General features: G+C 37.1%; 1 protein-coding gene across 1 annotated transcript; it reads left to right on the top strand.

Moving 5' to 3' along the window:
- The first annotated feature begins 18,415 nt into the window (after positions 1-18,415).
- LOC129780149 (uncharacterized) lies at positions 18,416-19,293 on the top strand. The gene is made up of 3 exons (XM_055788131.1): positions 18,416-18,516; positions 18,582-18,737; positions 18,793-19,293. The coding sequence occupies exons 1-3, from the start codon at positions 18,442-18,444 to the stop codon at positions 19,093-19,095; spliced, it is 534 nt and encodes a 177-aa protein (XP_055644106.1). The 5' UTR covers positions 18,416-18,441; the 3' UTR covers positions 19,096-19,293.
- Positions 19,294-19,523: the final 230 nt, after the last annotated feature.

The following is a 19,523-nucleotide window of genomic DNA, read 5'->3' as shown; positions in this document are numbered from 1 at the left end:
ATAATTACTGAAGCAGGGCAGTGTGATTAATTTGTACGGAAATATAGATGATATACACGCATGCACTCGAATGTACTGAGAGAATACTTTGTTTCCGCAACAATGTTTGTTTGTTGGAGCTATTCTATTATTAGTTACAACCTTCAATGTTCGATGCATCGCAATGAGATTGAATGGGAGTGATTTTTTGTGCTATTTTGTTTTCGGAACTTCATCTATATTGATGGAAGTATGAAATAAATTGTTTGGATAGATGCAGAGCATTATGAGCATATATTAGGTTGGGGAATAAGTTATCCACTATTTTCCCGTTGGCTGGCTTCAGTGATCAATATCTCGCGTAATATCGATCCTACAATTTCAAATTTAGGCTCGTTGTAGAGGTGGCATTTCACACTAAAAAAATCTTTTGTTGTTTTCATCATGTAGCTACCTTTAGAATGGCAACAAATTTTCCAACAAAACGGTGTTTTTTTTTACCCAAATCAAATAATTCGAAGCATATTAAAAATAGGTTTGAATTTCACCCAAAAATAATGGATTACTTCTTCCCCAACCTAATATTTGTCCTCCAGAAACTCTACCATGTTCGAACTAGCATCATGAAACCGCGAGAGGGAATGATAAGGCAGTTGCACTACCTTAAACCGAAAGAATGTTCTTAGGGCCTACGAATCATAATGATTAAATTATTTTAAATTTAACTTTCAATTTTTGGATCCAATAAGAATTTTTTCTCACAAATGTATAATTTTCATACATCAGGAGTTATCATGTTTTCGTAACTCGTCCACCGGCACAAATTTATTTTTATTTTCGATCGAATATAGCCCCACAGTTGTCTACAGTGTGCAAATAAACTAAGCTTTAGTTCTGGCGCTTCTGAGAAAGTGACTAAAATATTTAGCTAATTTTCTCTTCTGAAGAATTTGTGCACCACTCTGCATTTCCGATAGAAAATCATCGGACGTTCAGATTTTGTGTTGGAAACAAAATTTCTTGATCTTGGGTAGACTGTACACTAGTGTGCCAATGAATGTATGGGAAAAAATAGCCCCAAAAATTTCGAAAAGTTACCGTACCCAAAATGTTTATCACCTCGAAAAAACACCCTATGCGAAATATCAGCTCAACCGGACTTGAGGGAGAGTGGCGCAAAGCGGTTAAAGTTTGAGTTTCTTTTGACAATAAAAAAATCACCGAAATCGGGGTTCTAAAAAAAAAAAGTATTTAATTTTTTTAAATTACATGACACGTCGAGATTTACAGTTATCTCAAACAGTTTTGTTTGCTGAAAATCGACTTTTCAGACGGAAAAACCATCAAGTGCCAAAAAAATTTTTTTTTTGACAATTTTTTTTCGAGATAACAATAAATCTCGACGAGTAATGGAATTTTAAGACAATTGGCACAAATCTTGTTTTTTTTTGAGAGCTCCGATTTCTGGTGATCTTTTGTTTTTTTAAAAACTCAATTTTTAGAGTCTGCGACACTAATAAATGAAGTTCGAATGAGCTAATATTTTGCAGAGTGTATATTATCGTGCAAATCAACATTTTGCAGCAAGTTCCAAATGAAAAATCAAGATAACTTTTTCATTGGCACCCAACAATATACGTTTCGTAGTATAATTCCCAGAGTGTCGATTTTTGACAAAATGTTTTGACGTTGGACTACGTCTTTGATTTCTATATAGGGGGTCACTCTACGAAAAATGTAACGTTTATTAAGAGTTTTCAAATGCATATTACACAGAACCGTTCTTACGATGTATATTATAATATATACCATTAGACGGCAAATTTATCCACAATTTTTTCGCTTGAGACATTAACAGTGGAAATAATAAAACAAGAGAAGAATTTAACAAATAAAACGGGTACCTTAAACGAGCAGATGCGAAGGTAAATCATGTATTATGCATTCTTTCTTCCAACTTCGTTCCCATAAATGTTGTATGTAACACAAAATTGCGTGCAATAATTCGTTCTATCTAACAAATAGGCAAGATGTTAAAGTAATCATATGCAAAATGACATGCATCAATCAAACTTCATGCAAGATTTAATCAAAGCAACGAGGAAAGTGTTACCCATACAGTGATCGTTCATTAATTAGGAGGAGGCAGCGATTATGCGAAGACTTATTGAGATCTGCATTACATCGCAACACAAAAATGAAACGAAATGAAATATTAATATTCTTCATGACTCATATTCATAATTCTCAATGACTCAAATCATTCTATGATAGATTGAGCAGTATAACCAATACGACTTGATTGTGACAGTCTGCAAACGAACATTATTTCACAGAAAAAGCTACTGCTCCCGATGCCTAATAACAAGAATAAGACAATGGAAAAAATCTCAATAACATAGCTATCCATTCAAAATAAAGCAACTTCATGATTTCTTGTGTATTTTACCTCAAAATATCACGAAATCGTGAATATTTTCAACTTGTTTTTTCGTTTCTTCCCCATGAATTTCATGTAATGTAATGTAATTTCAATGTAATCAATGACGATATAATTTTTTTTGTTTACCGATTCACATATACTACATCTACCATTCCACCATTCATTAATCATTTTAAGTTAGACAGTTGAACTTCCTGCCAGAAGCTTATTGTCTTTCTTTGTTCGTTACAAACCGTTTGAAGGTTATGAGTACATACAACAAACAGCTATTTTTGGCGCTACTATTTAGAGTGCCAAAAGAGTTAAACTAACAGATTTCTGAACAATGAAAAAAATTACATCTAAAATAACATAGTGCTCTGAACAATCTCAGTCCTACGTCAAACTTCCGTCCGTGCCCCTAGGCTCAGACCCTTCTACTTTTTTTTACTATTTTTTTTAGATGACACTAGATCTCGACATTCCATGCAATTTTAAGACATTTGGCACCAAAATTTTTTTTTTTTCGAAAACCCCGATTTCCTTTACTCCCTCTTGGGTGATTTTTCGGTTTTGTAAAAAACTCAAACTTTGACCGCTTTGTGCCACTCTCCCTTAAGTACGAATAAGCTGATATTTTGCATAGGGTGTTTTTTCGAGGTGGTGAACATTTTTTATGGGGTACCCTTTGGAAACTCAAGATGACCATTTTCATTGGCACTCTACTGTACACTTTATAGTTGTCCTTCGCGAATGACAAGAACCAGCGAAATTGCACTTCGAATGACATTTGGGAGTAGCAAATCATTCTTATTGTGCACGTATCGGCATGATTCAAGCTTTAGAAAGTCAATGAAGACTCCGGCCACGTCCGTACAGTCATGTTAGTATGATATCCGTGGTCTGAAGGCCTCTATGACGTGGTTTTCTAGCGATTATCATGGAAGGGATAGTTCTTAGTAGGGAAAGGTAAGAATATGGACTCACTAAGGTAAGTTATAATGTGATTATGTAAACGCGAACTATCGGCTACTCGACGAAACGAAAATTTGAATCAGATTAATATATTTAAATCATGTAATTAACGCATCTCGTTGATCTCAATTCTGATCATGTTTTGTCCGATGCACTGATGTTGGTTTGCCCACATGATTACTAGGGCTGCAGTTTGTTTATGGCATCTTTCGCACATAGCAGAAACAAAGCTTCTCTATGTTGAGTGCTGTTCACCTTTAAAATGCCCAAGAAAGGACAATATTCTGAAGAAAACCTAAATTCAACATCTACTTGAAAGTTCGAATTGCTTCATTCAAAAATGAAACCGGACAGGTCATGATCATTTTTCGGAGAAATCATGATCGGAGGTGGACAAAACCATGATCATAATTGAATCGTTTGTTTGAGAAACTTCATAAACGCCTTTTTTATGAAAATTGTTTTCTTGGCAGATTTTGAGTCCTTGAGGGCTACATCGTCTATCAGAATTTCAGAAAAAGTTAGTTCTACGAACCCACTTAAATTGGGATTGCAAATATTCGTTTGCCTGAGAATCTCAATAAGTCCATGTATCTAATTTTCACCATGGGCAACGCTGCGATTCATATAAAGTTTCGTTCATTGTCTACATTCGATGTCGTAAGAAGCACGCGCAACTCAAAATAATCGTCTTCCTCGAAGGAATGTCTTCCGATTTGGATTGTGATCCAGACATGACCGCGGAATGTAAGCGGGGTGTTCTGCGGACAACAAAAAACGAAGCGGAAGTCACAAAATTTATACAAAATAGGAAGGGAAAGGATGTTCCAGCTATGACATTACTGCAATGATTTGAGAGGTAAATCATCTTCCGAAAAACCCCAAGCTGAGAACTGTAATTGACCTTGTAATACAACACATTTTATCGTCTCCTGTCTCACTATTTCATCGTCTAGAAAACTACCAGAAACCACGAAAGGAAACAACTATTTCGTTGGAAAGCAGTGGCCGGAAAACCCCAAATGACCAAAAAACCCACTTCAAGTTTTCGCAGTTCATCCAATTATCTCAAAACTTCAAGGATATGGCGGAGGATTCTTTTTCCACATACGCCAGCAGCAGTACTTTTCGACTTCTGCAAACGAAAGCAGATCAATTGAGTCTCCCTGCCAATCCTGCATATCCAGTTGGAAAAATTCCGATCAACATTTAGAACATCGAGGACATTAGGTAGTTGAAAACCTATATTCCGGATGAAGATTTTATAACACAGAAGCCCGGGTTGAACATGTTCAATCGTCCAATTCAGCTAACAAAGTTCAAGTTATGAATTGTCTAACAAAACCATTTGAGAGTTTGCATGCCATTAAAATTTATTTCATTTAATGCATATCCAATATTCACATGCCTCACTCTTTTTTAGCAGCTGAAAAAAAAACTATTTGAAGTATTGACTGGGAAGTATTGTCTGAGAAATCTGGTTTAATAGCGCGGATGGTAAGTGCGTCGGTAATACGAGACGAAGGTTGGGGGTTCGAATTCTGCCACTGTCTTATGTATTTTTCGGATTGGAAATTCGCTCGACAGCATAATGCAATTATGCACATGCAGAAATGAACATTATGCTGAGCGGCAGGCAGAGTCCCATATTATTCACCAAGTACTTTTCATATATTAGGTAACGCAAAAAGTATTTTAAAATGTCCTCTATCTTCCTCCACAACGTATTTTTGTATCTTCTATATATATATATATATATATATATATAAGTTAAAGAAGTTAGGCCTTTGGGAAGGTTTTTAAAAAATTATAAACGAACTACCTCCCTTGAACATCGAATTATGACTGACTTTATTCCTTACTAATTAGCCTGAGCTGAGTTCCCTAACGCGGCGTACGGTTATGCTGATTCTCCAGTTTGGTTCCGGTGAGCTCGATCGTGGTGGACTTCGACCTGGCCAAAGCGCTGAGCCTTAGGATTGTGTATCGAGCGATAGGTCGATGTTTCGATGGGTCGTTGGTATCGATGATGTTGACGGTGCAAATATTCAGGTCGATGCGCCGTCAATGATGATGCGCTGTTTGTTCATGTGTCGCCCGGAGAACTGATGCGTTAGCTCTATTGGAAGTGGGTCACCGCTGTTGTTCGGTGGTTAGTTGATCTGTTCGTGTAGTACATGGGGATGTGGGTGTTAACTACTCTCTCCCTAATGAAGATTCGTCTCGAATCTTAAGTTGTTTTCTTCGGAGGTACAATTCGATGAGGCTGCTAGAATTGAAACCGCTGTTGTTGATTGTTGCATAGATGAACTTCTGCGAGTATCGTTGAAGTTGTTTGTGCTGGGTTTTCTAGTGATTTGTCTTGTTGGGTTTGATCTGAGGAGAGGGAAGATGTCATGCTTTTTGTGTTAGCATAGGGTTTTACCTCTGTTGATACATTTCGTGGTGTGGTGTATACTCCAATATGTTTCTTCAGGCTCATGATTGCCAATCCTATGATCATGGCTGCGAGTGGAATCAGGAATCCAATCGTAGTATGTTGCAGTGTTATGTGGTCTCTTTGCAGTTTATGGATGTGGTCTCGGTTTTCAATTCTAAGCAGGTTTACTTGTTGCAGATCAGGTTGGTTGAAGATTACTGTTGGCTGAAAGTTCACTCCAATTGTTGAAATAGTTCTGATCTCGTGATGATTAATTGTCCTCTTGTCGTCGTATTTGCTTCCATTGATTGAAACAGAGCAGTTTGGATATTTGATCAGTAGAGTTCCCGTTATCTGTCTCGATTTGATGTTGCAATTTGAATCCAGAAGAACGGATTTATCAGCGTTTCTCACGATCAGCGTGTGGTCGTCGATAGGCTTAATGTCCATTCCGATGCGATGTTCCTCGTAGGGGCAAGATGCGTTGATTCCTCTTAATGCGTTGTCGATACAACCGTCGCCTGTTAAATTCGTGAGCTCCTGTCTTTGGCAAATTCTATAATTTTCAACAATTGTACATTCGTTATTTATTCCTAGTGTCAGTGTTTTACTCAGAACAGCTGAGTTGTAGGGTGTCGATATAATTCTGTTTTTTCTTGGTAATGTTTCAAATCTAATATATTGGAACTTTTCTGACATAAATATTGGGATCTTGATCACAAATATTATTTTTGTACTTTCATGATGTGTTTCTATACTAAGAAATTCATAAATTTGGTCAATATTGTTAATGTGAATATTTTGTTCTTCTAACTTTTCTAGTACAAACTCTGTTTCATTATTGTTTAATATTGCCCTAGATAAAATCCCTATTTTCGATAGTTGTACAATTTCAAAAATGTCTCTTAGTTGGTTGTTTAGTAGATCTAGATTGAAAAATAGATCGTGAACTATTCCTTTTAAATGATTTTCATATTCTGTGTTTACGTTATTGGCAATTCTCGATATTCTTCTTAAAACCTCAATTTGGTTTTCATTTACGTGGCTAATTAAATTGTTAATTTTAGCTTCGAATTCCTGATTGATTCTGATTTGTCGGTTGTTGTTGTCAATAAGTGTGTTGGTTTTGGTTTTTGAATTTTCTATCGTTTGTCGGATTAATTGTAAATCGTCGTCGTCTAAATTGCCGGTCAATGATTTGATAAACGTTCCTAATGGGTTTAAGAGTCCTCGTTTCTGTCGGTGTATGGGTTTCAACTGTTTGTAATTGTCGGAAATTTGTTTCATCCTAATGTCCAATGTTTTAAGGTATGGTTTCGTGAAATTTTGTCGTTCGAACTGGTGTAACGTATACTGGAGGTTGGTGAAACTACTTTCGAACTTTTCCAAATCCACGATGTGGAGATGGAAATGTTGAGATGTGATAATCTTCGCTTCTCTCTCGCTAAATGCTATTATTCCATCATGTCGTGAGAGGTCTGTTATCGTCACTTCTGCTGTAACATCAAGGGCTAATCTGGAATAGAGAAATATGTGAGTACTACTTTGGGTTTCGAGACGTCATTTTCTTTGACGTCTTATTTTTGTTTTATGTATCGTTCTTCCATTCTGATCTTGGAAGGTTTTTGTGTTATCTCTTGCGATTTGATATCGTTTATACTTATCCTTTGTTTTACTTTTGACCCCTTGGCGCGCGACGTATACAGTTTCGTCCACTTCCAGTGATGGGTCAGCTTCCTTGTTTTTGTTGTGGTGCTGTAAATCTTGTTTTTGTTTTTTAATGAGAGCTAATGTTGCTTCATTGTATATTTCATTCCTTTTCCTAACAATTTCTTCAATGTTACTCGGTCTCACCTCTCCCTCTTTTATTCCAAAGAATACTTCTTTGGGTCGCATCTTGGTTGAAGAGTGAATAGTGTCGTTATAAAGTGCTACAGTGACTCTAAACAACTCTTTCTTACTTAATCCCTCATGTTTCGATCTACAACAGCGAAACATTTCTGCAATTGTTGAGTGAAATCGTTCAACGATTCCATTCACTTCGCTTTTATTAGATGGTGTGAAATATGTTTCAATTCCTAGTTCTTCTAACATGCCTCTTACTTCAACAGACTTTAGTGCTGGTTCATTGTCACTGACCAAAAGTCTGGGTATCCCATATGTTGAGAAGAATTTTGTCAGTCCTGAACGGACGTCAGGAATCGATCTCGATTTAATTGGAAAAAGCATTCCGAACTTCGATAATTTGTCTACCACGGATATGAACGTGTTTGGTTGACATATGAATATATCAACATGAACTATGTCTAGCGGCTTTTTAGGTATTGGAGTTTGGGCTAGGTTCAATTTATAAGGATGTCGCTCATATTTAGCAGTTTTACACGTATTGCACAATGTGACGTGTGTTCTAACTTTCCTTTTCATGTTCGGGAAGTAGAATTTCTGGCTGATAGCCATCAGATTTTCTTCGATGCCTCTGTGAGCTCTTGTATGTGTTGTATTTATGACTTCATTCTGTTCTTCTTCAGTTTTTAAGTCAATTAAGAACTTTTGTGAAATAACTACTTTAAACGTTTTGACGCGAGAAAAATAGTTTTTATACACAATTTGAAGGGTGTTGATGAGATTTTCTGGGCAGTAAATGCAATTTACTCTTTTAGGATCCATGAATTCTTTGAATATTCTTAGTAATATTGGTACACCAAAATTCACTTTTGTAAACGTGTGTCTTAGGACTTTGGGAAAAACTTGTTCTCCGGTGGTCTCACTCTCAGTTCCATCTATTTTCAAAATGATCTGATTGGAAAAAGTGTTTACCGGTTTTTCGGTACATGCGATAAATTCCGAGTCATCGGTGTCTGCCGAATGTTGCGTAGCAGCGTCTGATGAAGAATCATTTTGTTCTTCATTCAGATTTAAATTTTGGGGAATTCTAGAGAGGCCATCGGCAACGACATTTTGTTTTCCGGCACGATATCTTATATCGTAGGAATAGTCCATTAAAGCAATCATCCATCTGGCAATTTTACTTGATGGATCTTTCAAGTTCACGGCGCAAGTAAGCGGCTTGTGATCTGTGTATAAAATGAATTTATTTCCGAAAAGGTACGGTCGGAAATATTTGGTTGCCCAATAAATAGCTAGTAACTCCTTCTCAATAGTGGAGTACTTTTCTTCGGTTTGACTGAGTGTTCTCGATGCAAAAGCAACAGGTTTATCTCTTCCGATTGGACCTTGTGAGAGAACAGCTCCTATTGCGTATTTGGATGCATCTGTTGTCAATATGAAGGTTTTTTCGAAATCTGGGTGTATTAGAATAGCGCTGCTAGAAAGTATCTGTTTGCACTTGTTGAATGCTTTTAGAAATTCTGGAGTATGTTCTACTTTCTCATTTTTCCGAAGACATTGTGTTAGCGGTTTCGTTATCCGGCTGAAATCCTTTATGAATTTTCTATAGTATCCCAGTGTTCCTAAGAAGGATTTAATGTCCTTCTCGGTTTTGGGAATTGGCCAATTTTGGATAACTTCAATTTTTTCTGGGTTTGGTTTTACACCTTCTTCATTCACCACGTGACCGAGGAAGGAGACCTCTTTCTTCAAAAATTCACTTTTGTCGAGCTGTATTTTTAAGTTGGCTTTTTTAAGAGCAGCGAAAATTTTATTTAAGTTGTTGCAGTGTTCTTGTAAACTGCTGCTGAATACAATGATATCGTCCATATACACTAGGCAGATAAATCCGGCTAGGCCTACCAGCACAGCATTCATTGTTCTCTGAAATGTTGCCGGGGCGTTTTTCAGCCCGAATGGCATTCTTAGATATTCGTAGTGGCCGTTCTCAGTTGAAAATGCAGTTTTTTGAATATCGTCTTTTTCCATCAGAATTTGGTGGAATCCCGAAGCTAAATCTAGGGTTGTAAAATATTTACTTCTCCCTAATTTATCTAGGATATCCGTGATATTCGGTATGGGGAATTTATCATCCACAGTTTTAGCATTGAGCTTTCTGTAATCAACGACGATTCTCCATTTTTGAATACCTGCAGCATCCGCTTTCTTCGGAACGACCCAAATGGGTGAATTCCATGGTGACGTAGAAGGACGAATTATGTTTTCATCAAGCATTTTCTGAATTTGTTTGCCGACTTCCTCTTTATGGCAATGAGGATACCTATAGCTTTTCTGATACACAGGTATCTCATCATGGGTCAAAATTTTATGTTTCACAACATTAGTAGCTGTAAGGGGTTCGTTGTCGAGGTGAAAAATATCTTGATTTTCCTCAATGACATTGATCAAACTATTTTTCTCTTCTCTGTTTAAATGATCCAGACGAAGTTGGTCCATAAGTTTTCTGAATCTGTCAGGACGAGCTTCCAAAAAATTGAATTCGTTTTGCTCAACCAAGCATTCAAAGTTATTAAGAGTGATCTCAAGTGGATAATCTAATGAAAGTGTTTGATTCTCAGTTGAACTGTTCTTGAGACTGACAATGGCTTTATGACCTACTGCTTGGTATAAACCAGCACATATGAAAAGGTTTGTATTGATTTCGAGATCATCTTCTAGTAAAAAATCACCTGATTGCTCGGAAACTGGTATCTCTATATTATGAATGGTTTCTCTTGAAATTTCCTTTGAGAAAGGTTCTGGATGTTTTCTGAGCATCTGAAGTTTTGTTCCTAATATGGTTATGGAATTGTCATCTGTTTCAATCTTCGCTTTAAGTTCCTGAAGCGTTTCATACCCAATAAGGCCGTGGAAAAAATTATGAAAATCAAAAATATGAAATTTGAACGATTTATCAGTTAAGTCGGGAAATGGATTGAAGTCGACATATCGTTCAATTTTGTGAGTGCCTGAGATGTTGGAGACAACAGTTGGTGTAGGCAGCGCAAAGGATTTTTTCACAAATCGGGGGCATAAATAATTTTTGTTAGCTCCCGTATCTATCAATAATTTCAATCCAAACCCTTGACGTGTGGGAATTTCCATGTAAGGGATGAAATTTTTTGAGTTTACCTGGGGAAATGGGATGTGCTTTCCAGTTGAAAATTTAGGTTATCGACTGCTTCGCTAGAAGTTTCTTGTTCGTAGGTCTCATTGGAAGTTTCTTGCTCATTTTCTAAATGTATTTCTGAATGGTCTTCTTCGTATGAATAATTATCCATTGGCGTTGGGTAGTAATCGTGGTGATAACTTGCCAAGGGATAACATTGATACTCGTATTGATACTCTTGAGCGTTTTGTTGAGTTTGTTCAATATTTCTTAATTCCGTTATCCGTGCTGGTCTCGGTGGGACAGCAGGAAAGAATTGGCTTCTTGCATTATAATTATGCGGTGGTCTATTAACGTAATTTACATATTTAGAGCGAATGGATTTATCAGCATTCATTGGACTCGGTAATGCTTTCCGAAGTTGTCCATTGTTGGTATTATTGCCCTGAGGTGGAGCTGGAAAACGAGGCGTAAAGTTTGGTCTGGTTGGAATACTTTCATGCTGATATGATTGATATGGTTGACGGGGAATAAATGGTCGATGATTAAACATCGGTTGACGAGTTTGTAATTGAGGATAAAAATGTATTGGTTTGGGTAAACGTGGTGTTAAAGTCGGTTTACTTAAGCCCGTACGACTTTGATAGTTACGTTCTTCTACCGCAGCATCAAATGCTTGTTTTATATTTCTGGGTTGACGTGCACGCACGTTCCCTCCAATCGGCTCTTTCAGCCCTGCTAGGAAAACCTGTAGAGCATTTTCCTTATGCGTCGAGTTTCTATCATTTTTAATATTCTCTTCTCTTGGAGAAATATTAGTATTATTAATTAGTAAGGATAGAAGATTTTGTACTTGTCCAAAAAATTGTTCAACTGATCCGTTTTGCTGAAGTTGAAACAGCTCGCGGGTAAGTGTGACTGAGTCACGTTTATCATTATAATAAGCGATGAGATTTGCTTTAATCTCATCCCAGTTGAGAGAAGTTCCATAAGTTTCTAGGACTTGGTCCGCTTCATTAATTATTTTGCTTCTTATAGCTTGAAGCCAAATTTGCTCGAAAGGTGTATTTTTAATAGGTTCCATGAATGGCATAAAATGTTCGACGGACCTAATGAAACTATGCAACTTAACGGGATTGCCGTCGAATGGTTGCAGTTCTCTCACCGCTTGGGGTGTTTGGAGAGATTTCGTAATCTTTTCAGCCTGTTCGAATATTCTGTTTGTTTCTTCAATTCGATTCATGTTCTGTCTAGGGGGTAGTAAAGGATTCGGTTGAGGTGGAGGAGGAGGTATTGGGTTAGGAGAATTGTTCATTTCCGTGTTCATTTCTCGATTTCTTAAATTATAGGGATGGAAACGGTCCATCAAATCCTATATCTCGGGGGTGAAGAAATTTGATTAGTTTTTCTTTAGAATTTTCTTAAATCTAAACGCGATATTTTATATGGCGATTGTTTCTTACAATCTAAACGCGGCTGGCTACACACGGCGCAGATATTCTCTCTGCTGTGTAGACACTGTGCTTTCGACCGGGGGAAATCTTATTGTACCGATCGCATCTACCACAGATATTCACTCTGCTATGCGATCAGTCTCCTACGCGGTGTGAGATTAGCACTTCACCGTTGGATGGTCTGATAAGAACTTTCCGCACTAGTGGAACTACAGATATGCTCTCTGTTTGTTACACACTAGTTACTCGCTACGCGAGGTGGTCTACTTGCACATACGTTTAATTTCTTTTGATAATGATATTATTAATATTTATGCAGATATCAATTCTGCCACATTGGGTGTTTTAACTTTAGTTATATAGAAGGTATAAGATAATAATTGTGGAGAATTACTTACATGGAGAATAAAACTAATATTCGCAGAGTGGTTCTTCCCGATAGCACCTTCATTGATTGATCTGATAAATTTCTTCTTTGAAACAAACATTAGTAATGTTCAAGTCTTTTTCGAAGCACACGTATTGTCTTTTGTATTTGGGCCTCTTTTTCTCGTTATTCAGTTAAACTTCACTTTGCACTAGATTATTTATATTTTCTGTTAATCCGATATTGTTCTGCACTTAATCAATTCGATCACTATTTCATATCTATTTCGAAACACTTGAGCGGTAATCGCATCCTACCGACTGCGCCAGTTAAAGAAGTTAGGCCTTTGGGAAGGTTTTTAAAAAATTATAAACGAACTACCTCCCTTGAACATCGAATTATGACTGACTTTATTCCTTACTAATTAGCCTGAGCTGAGTTCCCTAACGCGGCGTACGGTTATGCTGATTCTCCAGTTTGGTTCCGGTGAGCTCGATCGTGGTGGACTTCGACCTGGCCAAAGCGCTGAGCCTTAGGATTGTGTATCGAGCGATAGGTCGATGTTTCGATGGGTCGTTGGTATCGATGATGTTGACGGTGCAAATATTCAGGTCGATGCGCCGTCAATGATGATGCGCTGTTTGTTCATGTGTCGCCCGGAGAACTGATGCGTTAGCTCTATTGGAAGTGGGTCACCGCTGTTGTTCGGTGGTTAGTTGATCTGTTCGTGTAGTACATGGGGATGTGGGTGTTAACTTATATATATATATATATATATATATATATATATATATATATATATATATATATATATATATATATATATATATATATATATATATAAATGGATTTCTGTCTGTCTGTCTGATTCTTATGGACTCGGAAACCACTGAACCGATCGACATGAAAATTGGTATGTAGGAGTTTTTGGGGCCGGAGAAGGTTTTCATGATAGTTTGAGACCCCTCCACCCTCTCTAAGGGGGTCGGCTGCCATACAAACGAAACCAAATTTGACATGCGAAGGTTTTAATGGACACAAAACGTTTCTATGGTGAATAGACACTCCTCCCGTCTCTCTGAGGGGATCTCCCATACAAATGAACACAAATTTCTGCATAACTCGAGAACTAATCAAGCAATCAAAACTAAATTTGGCATGTGGAGATTTTAGGATGCAATAAATGTCTTTATGGTGGTCCGACACTCCTCCCCCTCTCTTAGGATGGGCTGTCATGGAAAACAAATTTCTGCAAAACTCAAAAACTAATCAAGCAAATGGAGCCAAATTTGACATGTGAATATTTTAGGAGGGACGAAACGTTTCTATTGTGAATACACTTCTCCCCCCTCTCTAAGGGGTGAAGAGGGGACGGGTCTGTATTTATTCTATCATATTTCCTGTATCAAACATTTATTCCATGTAACGGAGAAACGTGCTATTTGCAAGTAGTTGAAAAATCTTGAACGAGAATTGTGTCTCAAAATAATCTGATATTATAATGATGAGTTTTGGTAGAAGTACTAGGAATTTTTTTGTAAAAGGTATATTCAACGGGGTCGATTAGAAGATCAATCAATGAACAGTTCTACGATTGGACTCATGAACTTGCGCGTAGGAAAAAACGTGAATGTTTGAAGGTATTGATAACAAAAAACAAATTTTGGGCGTGACGAAGTTTGCCGGGTCAGCTAGTAAGGAATACACATTAAGAGTAAAACAAATATAATACTAATCCAGCCGTTGTGGGTGTAAAGACATTGGTCATTTGAGCAACTTTGCATACAAGAAATCTTCAAGAAAGAATAAGTCTACTTTTTGGAAAGGGCCAAAGCTTTTTTTTCTCAATTTTTCACAAAAAATACTCCAAAACTATAATACCTAAAAAATTTTGGTCAATGAATGAAATGTAGAAAATTGTTAAAAATTTTCATGGAAAAAATACGTTAATAAAATAACACTGAGAAAAAAAATATTTTAAAGAATGAATTTATTTTATTTCAAAAACGTGTTTTTTTTCAAATTCTCGTAATAATTATCAAGAGTAACAGTGCCCTTCTTCCAATGTATGGGAGACTTCTATGTAGTATAGAATGTCCATATATTTATGTTTTTGAGAAGAACAAATTTAAATTTCGAAAATAATTTTGATTAGTGTTTTTTTAAATGAGTTTGCTTTTTTTAATGAATGGAAATTTCCCATATTTCGCTGTGTGTTCAAAATTACGTGATTCTTATAGTTTTTCGAGTTGGATTTTTTGTCATTTTTAGCTCTTTAAAAAAAAATAACTTCAAAACTTTAAGACCTACAAAATTTTAGTCAGAACAATACGGAGTTAGGACACAAATCTGAATCTGAACAGAAAGAAAATCAGGCGATGACAGAAAACTAAAAATATGAACTCATAATCACATAATATTGCATTTTGCCGAGGCAACTAAGGCAACTAAAATAATGCAGAATACATTTGGTGACTCAACTATGTCGAAAACACGGGTTTAAAAATAGTACAAGGCATTCGAAGACGACCGAGGAGAGATGTACGATTTGCCACGTCAAGGGCAACAAGGGCAACAACCTCTTCAACTGATGAAAATATCGACAAAAACGCCATTTTCGACAAGTTTTTCATCAATCAATCGGTTACGTATTACTAACATAGTTGTAAGACAAAAATTGTCAAAATATTGAACTCCCGACCCCGTCAGGCTGACGCCACATGTGCCTTAATAAAATATATATTTTGGGAAAAAAAATAATCACGAAAACAAAATCCAATATTTTCGTAAGTGTAGTATTCTTCCAAAAAAGACTAGCTCATTGGTAAAAAGTCATTCTTGGAAAATAGGGGAAAAAAATGATTTTTCGGAGCACCGTAAAACGTAATTGGAAAACTACAAATTTTCACGAAAATCTGAGAGCCCTTATATCGGTTTGACATGGATCCAAAAACCAAAATCAAAAAATCGACAGAGTATAAATGTCTTAAAATTTCCTGAAACTTCGAGATTTACTGATATCCCGATTTTTTTTTTGTCAAAAATGTACTTTTTGGAATTTGGTCGTTTCTTCCCAGATAGACCCATTCCAGCGTGACGTGACATTCCAAAATTTTTAAAATGGCATCGGAATACGATATTCGACTTCCGTTGATAAGACCCTTTCACCCAAAACCCACATCGTATGGATTTTAAACATTTTTTTGTCATTTAATACTATTATCAGCCAACCGGAAGTCGAAACAAGATTATATTTATATTCTGGAATCTACGACAAAATTGATGACAAATCACAGAACAAATTTCATTTGTATGTTTAGGAACAGAACTGTAATTGATTGAATAAATCATCAATTTTTCAACAGTCCGAAACAGCAAAAAATCAGAGCCAATCTAATTATAAAATAATCTCCAACTTATTGTGCAAACTTTTCTCAATTTTACTATAACATCGTTTAATTTTGTGTGATTTATACATGAAAATGTAAAAAAAATGTTGGTGAGTCAAAATGTTGTCACGTCACGTTGGAACGAATCGTATAGAGGAGGTGGGGGTAAAACTAACATGTTAAGAAGAACTTCAACTATATCTTTTGAAACTCATGTTTTCCAAAACTTTGATGCAGTTTCTTGCAATTCAATATACTGTTTTTCTAACTGATCGGTCAAATATTTTACAAAAAAGTGTTTTCAATGTTTTTACTAAAATAAAAACAGACCGAAAAGTACAACATTTTCATCGATGCGGGTATAATGGACATGTAGTGGGGGTAATACGCACAGGTTTGTAATATATGAAGCGTAGAGGTTTATCGATCGCGAGAGGAATAATTTCAATAATCACGAAAGTCCGTTAAATGATGAGAAAATCGAATTAAGCCACCTAGAAGTGATATCGTGCTTTTCAGCAGTATAAACGGACAAACCCTCAACTATTTTGCTTTTGGTGACAGTCAGCTTCTAAACAGTCCACATTTGGCGATTTGAATTCTATTTATAGACGCAGGGAATTCCTTAGGAATAGATTAAACAGACTTTTCACAGTTCATCTCACTCCCACTGGCAACTGTCCGTTTTACCCCACCAGTACAATTATCTAAATAATTTAAATTTTTCAACCCAAAAAAGAATTTACTTTTCCGTACATACCTAATATCGCTTCTCTGTTAACTCACAAACTGAAATATAACCATCAGCGGATAGAATTTTGATATTAAACCACTCAAAATGCTTAATATCGAAGAGGCTAAAATTACATCCTCACGTGGAATCATGTATAATTTTCGGTTTTTGTGTCCCTTTTCCACTTTTGATCAGTATTCATTGCCATAGGGTGGCTTAAATACTATAGAATAACATGTAGAAGATGTTTTCATTAACAAAAATCGGAAATTCAAAATGTAACTATACAAACCAACCACCTGTCCATATTACCCCCATTGTCCGTATCACCCGCGGTTCCCCTACTTTTCGTGATGTGACAACAATTTCTTGAGACAGTTTATGTTCCTCTATTTGTGGACCGATCTTAACCAAGTTTTGTGGTTTGTTGACCCTCATTGTTTGCTAAGAATAATCCGAGTAAAAAATGCTTCAACTTAAGTTCATCCGATAAAGCAAAAAAAAAAATCCATTTTTGTGACGTACGCTTCAAAATACATGTTATTTAAATGCTCGTTTCTCATAAATTACAAAATAACTTCATGGAATGGGTCAAATATGTTCTCATGTTCTCAAACGAAACAACAATCCCCTATTTGAAAATCTTTTGAAGACAATCATTACTTCCGAAATTCACGAGCGACAATTCTCAGTTCAACAAATAACCATTAAAACCACTTCGCAAGTTTTTAACGCGACGCAATCCATTAATTTTCAATACGACAAACCAATTATTGATCTGCTCCAGAAGCCATTATCCCTTCCTATCCCATTCCGGCAGGGAATGTTCCAGAATTGCTGCAAAATTGGCTCGTTCGTCGTTTGGAACAGCCGCTGCCGACCGCCACCGTCGTTGTCGTCGTTATCGTCCCGGATTGTTCGGTCACAAAAACGTCTTTTCATTAGAGAACAGTTGTACTTTGGCTGAGGCTCACTTTTGTCCTGTCCCGATAGCAATCCTCATCAACGGGCGGCAAAAAACAATACCAGAAAAGTAGAATTTTCTTTCGAACTTCACCACACTTCTCTCTAGTGAGTGCACGCGCGGCTGGAGGCTGGGATGCTGGAGCTTAATAAACACTCTCTACTTGACTTCTTCGCTCCAAGTGTGCATTAAGAAGAGAGGTGGAATCGTCCCCGTCGCCGCCTGACATTTTCCGAGCAGGGAAGGATGCCCGGGGAGGGCAGAAAAACTTTGACAATAAAAAGCAAAAACCGAAAACTTACAAGATGTTTTCCGATTGAATGGGGTGGTAAGAATTTTGGTTGGATCTTTTTGTTGTTGTCCGTCTATGGTTTCCTATAATGTCAGACACAAGGGGGTCTGGTTGCGGCTCTGGGATTTTGTGGGTTTCTGAAGCAATTTGAGGGACAATATTATAATGCGCATTCAGAGCAACTTTGTTAATGACTGGTGAACCTTTGAAGTGCGATTTTGATAAAGGGCAAACAAGTGGCGGTCACGGGGAAAACTGCACTCACGCGATTGCACTTAGCAGTTGGGTCATCGATGTTCATGAATCTGATTAATCACATGAACAAAACATGTGATCTGATTCATTTGCGTGTTGAATATGAACCTTTTCATCGAACCAGTGAATAAAATTATGGCTTACAGTGGGTCGGATTGTCAGTGTGAATCGTACGCGACGCATCGAGTGGTTGAAAATGATGCTCTACATGGGTCTATTTAGTTGGACAGTTTTCCTCCAAATGTCGGGCAATTTAATTGCTAATGGAGCGGTGAGTGACAAGCACTGAGTTCAGAACAATCCTATCAAAATAAAGCTTACATCGATTGGTTTCAGATGTACGACGCGATCATTGATTCATTCGAGCCGGATTCAGAGATTGATTCAAACTATCTGAAGCTGGGCACCCTTCGGGTAACTCGCAAAAAACGAAACTGCTTCGTTATAACTGGTGACTTTGAGCTGATCAAAAACTGGGGAAACGACAATGTGGTAGGTTGTTGAAAAGTTGAACAATTTGAACTATTTTAGAATATTCCTTCCAAAGGCGACCTATGAGATCAAACGTGCCACTGGAAATGGCCCACCGGTGATGAGTGGAAAGAGTTCGTTCTGTGACCTGTATAATTCGGACGCGGCGGTAGTCGATGCGGTGCGCAAAGCGTCCAGTATGCCACCGAAAGGGGGTTGTCCCATTCCGAAGGGAAAGTATACGGTGGATGGTTTTGAGCTAAAGGAGGAAGACCTGCCCATGATGCTTCCTGCCGGCCAGTATGTTGTATCCGCCAAGGTTGATAGCGTCCAAGGGACGCAGGTGGTGGCCTATAAGGTGTATATCACGGTTAAATAGTATAAAGTATAGTATAACTGAAATGACTTATAGATTGTTCGAAGGCTTTCCAGAGCATCATATTAGTCGTTTCATTCATTAGCTCTCGACATAACTCATCTATAAATTGTGGTCGTCTCCATGAAAATAATATTCTGTAGCTTTGAGGTATTCTTGCACATCGTTTGTTCCAGATGAAAATAAAATGTAATCATCTTTAAGACAGTACATTGTTTATAGTAAATTTAAAAACCACAAAACCTGAATCACAAAAAGTTAGTGCGTATTTTTTTTCAATGTATATCGAGTTATATTCATTGGTATACCAAGTGTGCGAGTTGTCCGCTTTTTCCTGATGAACAAAACGCATAATTATCAGAAGAACTTCAATGTATTTTAATTCGTGATGTAATCCCCGTTTGAATCTACACTTTTCGCCCCTCCCCGGG

The sequence above is a fragment of the Toxorhynchites rutilus genome, chromosome 3, assembly GCF_029784135.1.
Source record: "Toxorhynchites rutilus septentrionalis strain SRP chromosome 3, ASM2978413v1, whole genome shotgun sequence".
NCBI lineage: Eukaryota > Metazoa > Arthropoda > Insecta > Diptera > Culicidae > Toxorhynchites > Toxorhynchites rutilus.
Note: the sequence above shows the minus strand (reverse complement) of the source record. Positions and strands in the feature narration are given on the sequence as shown.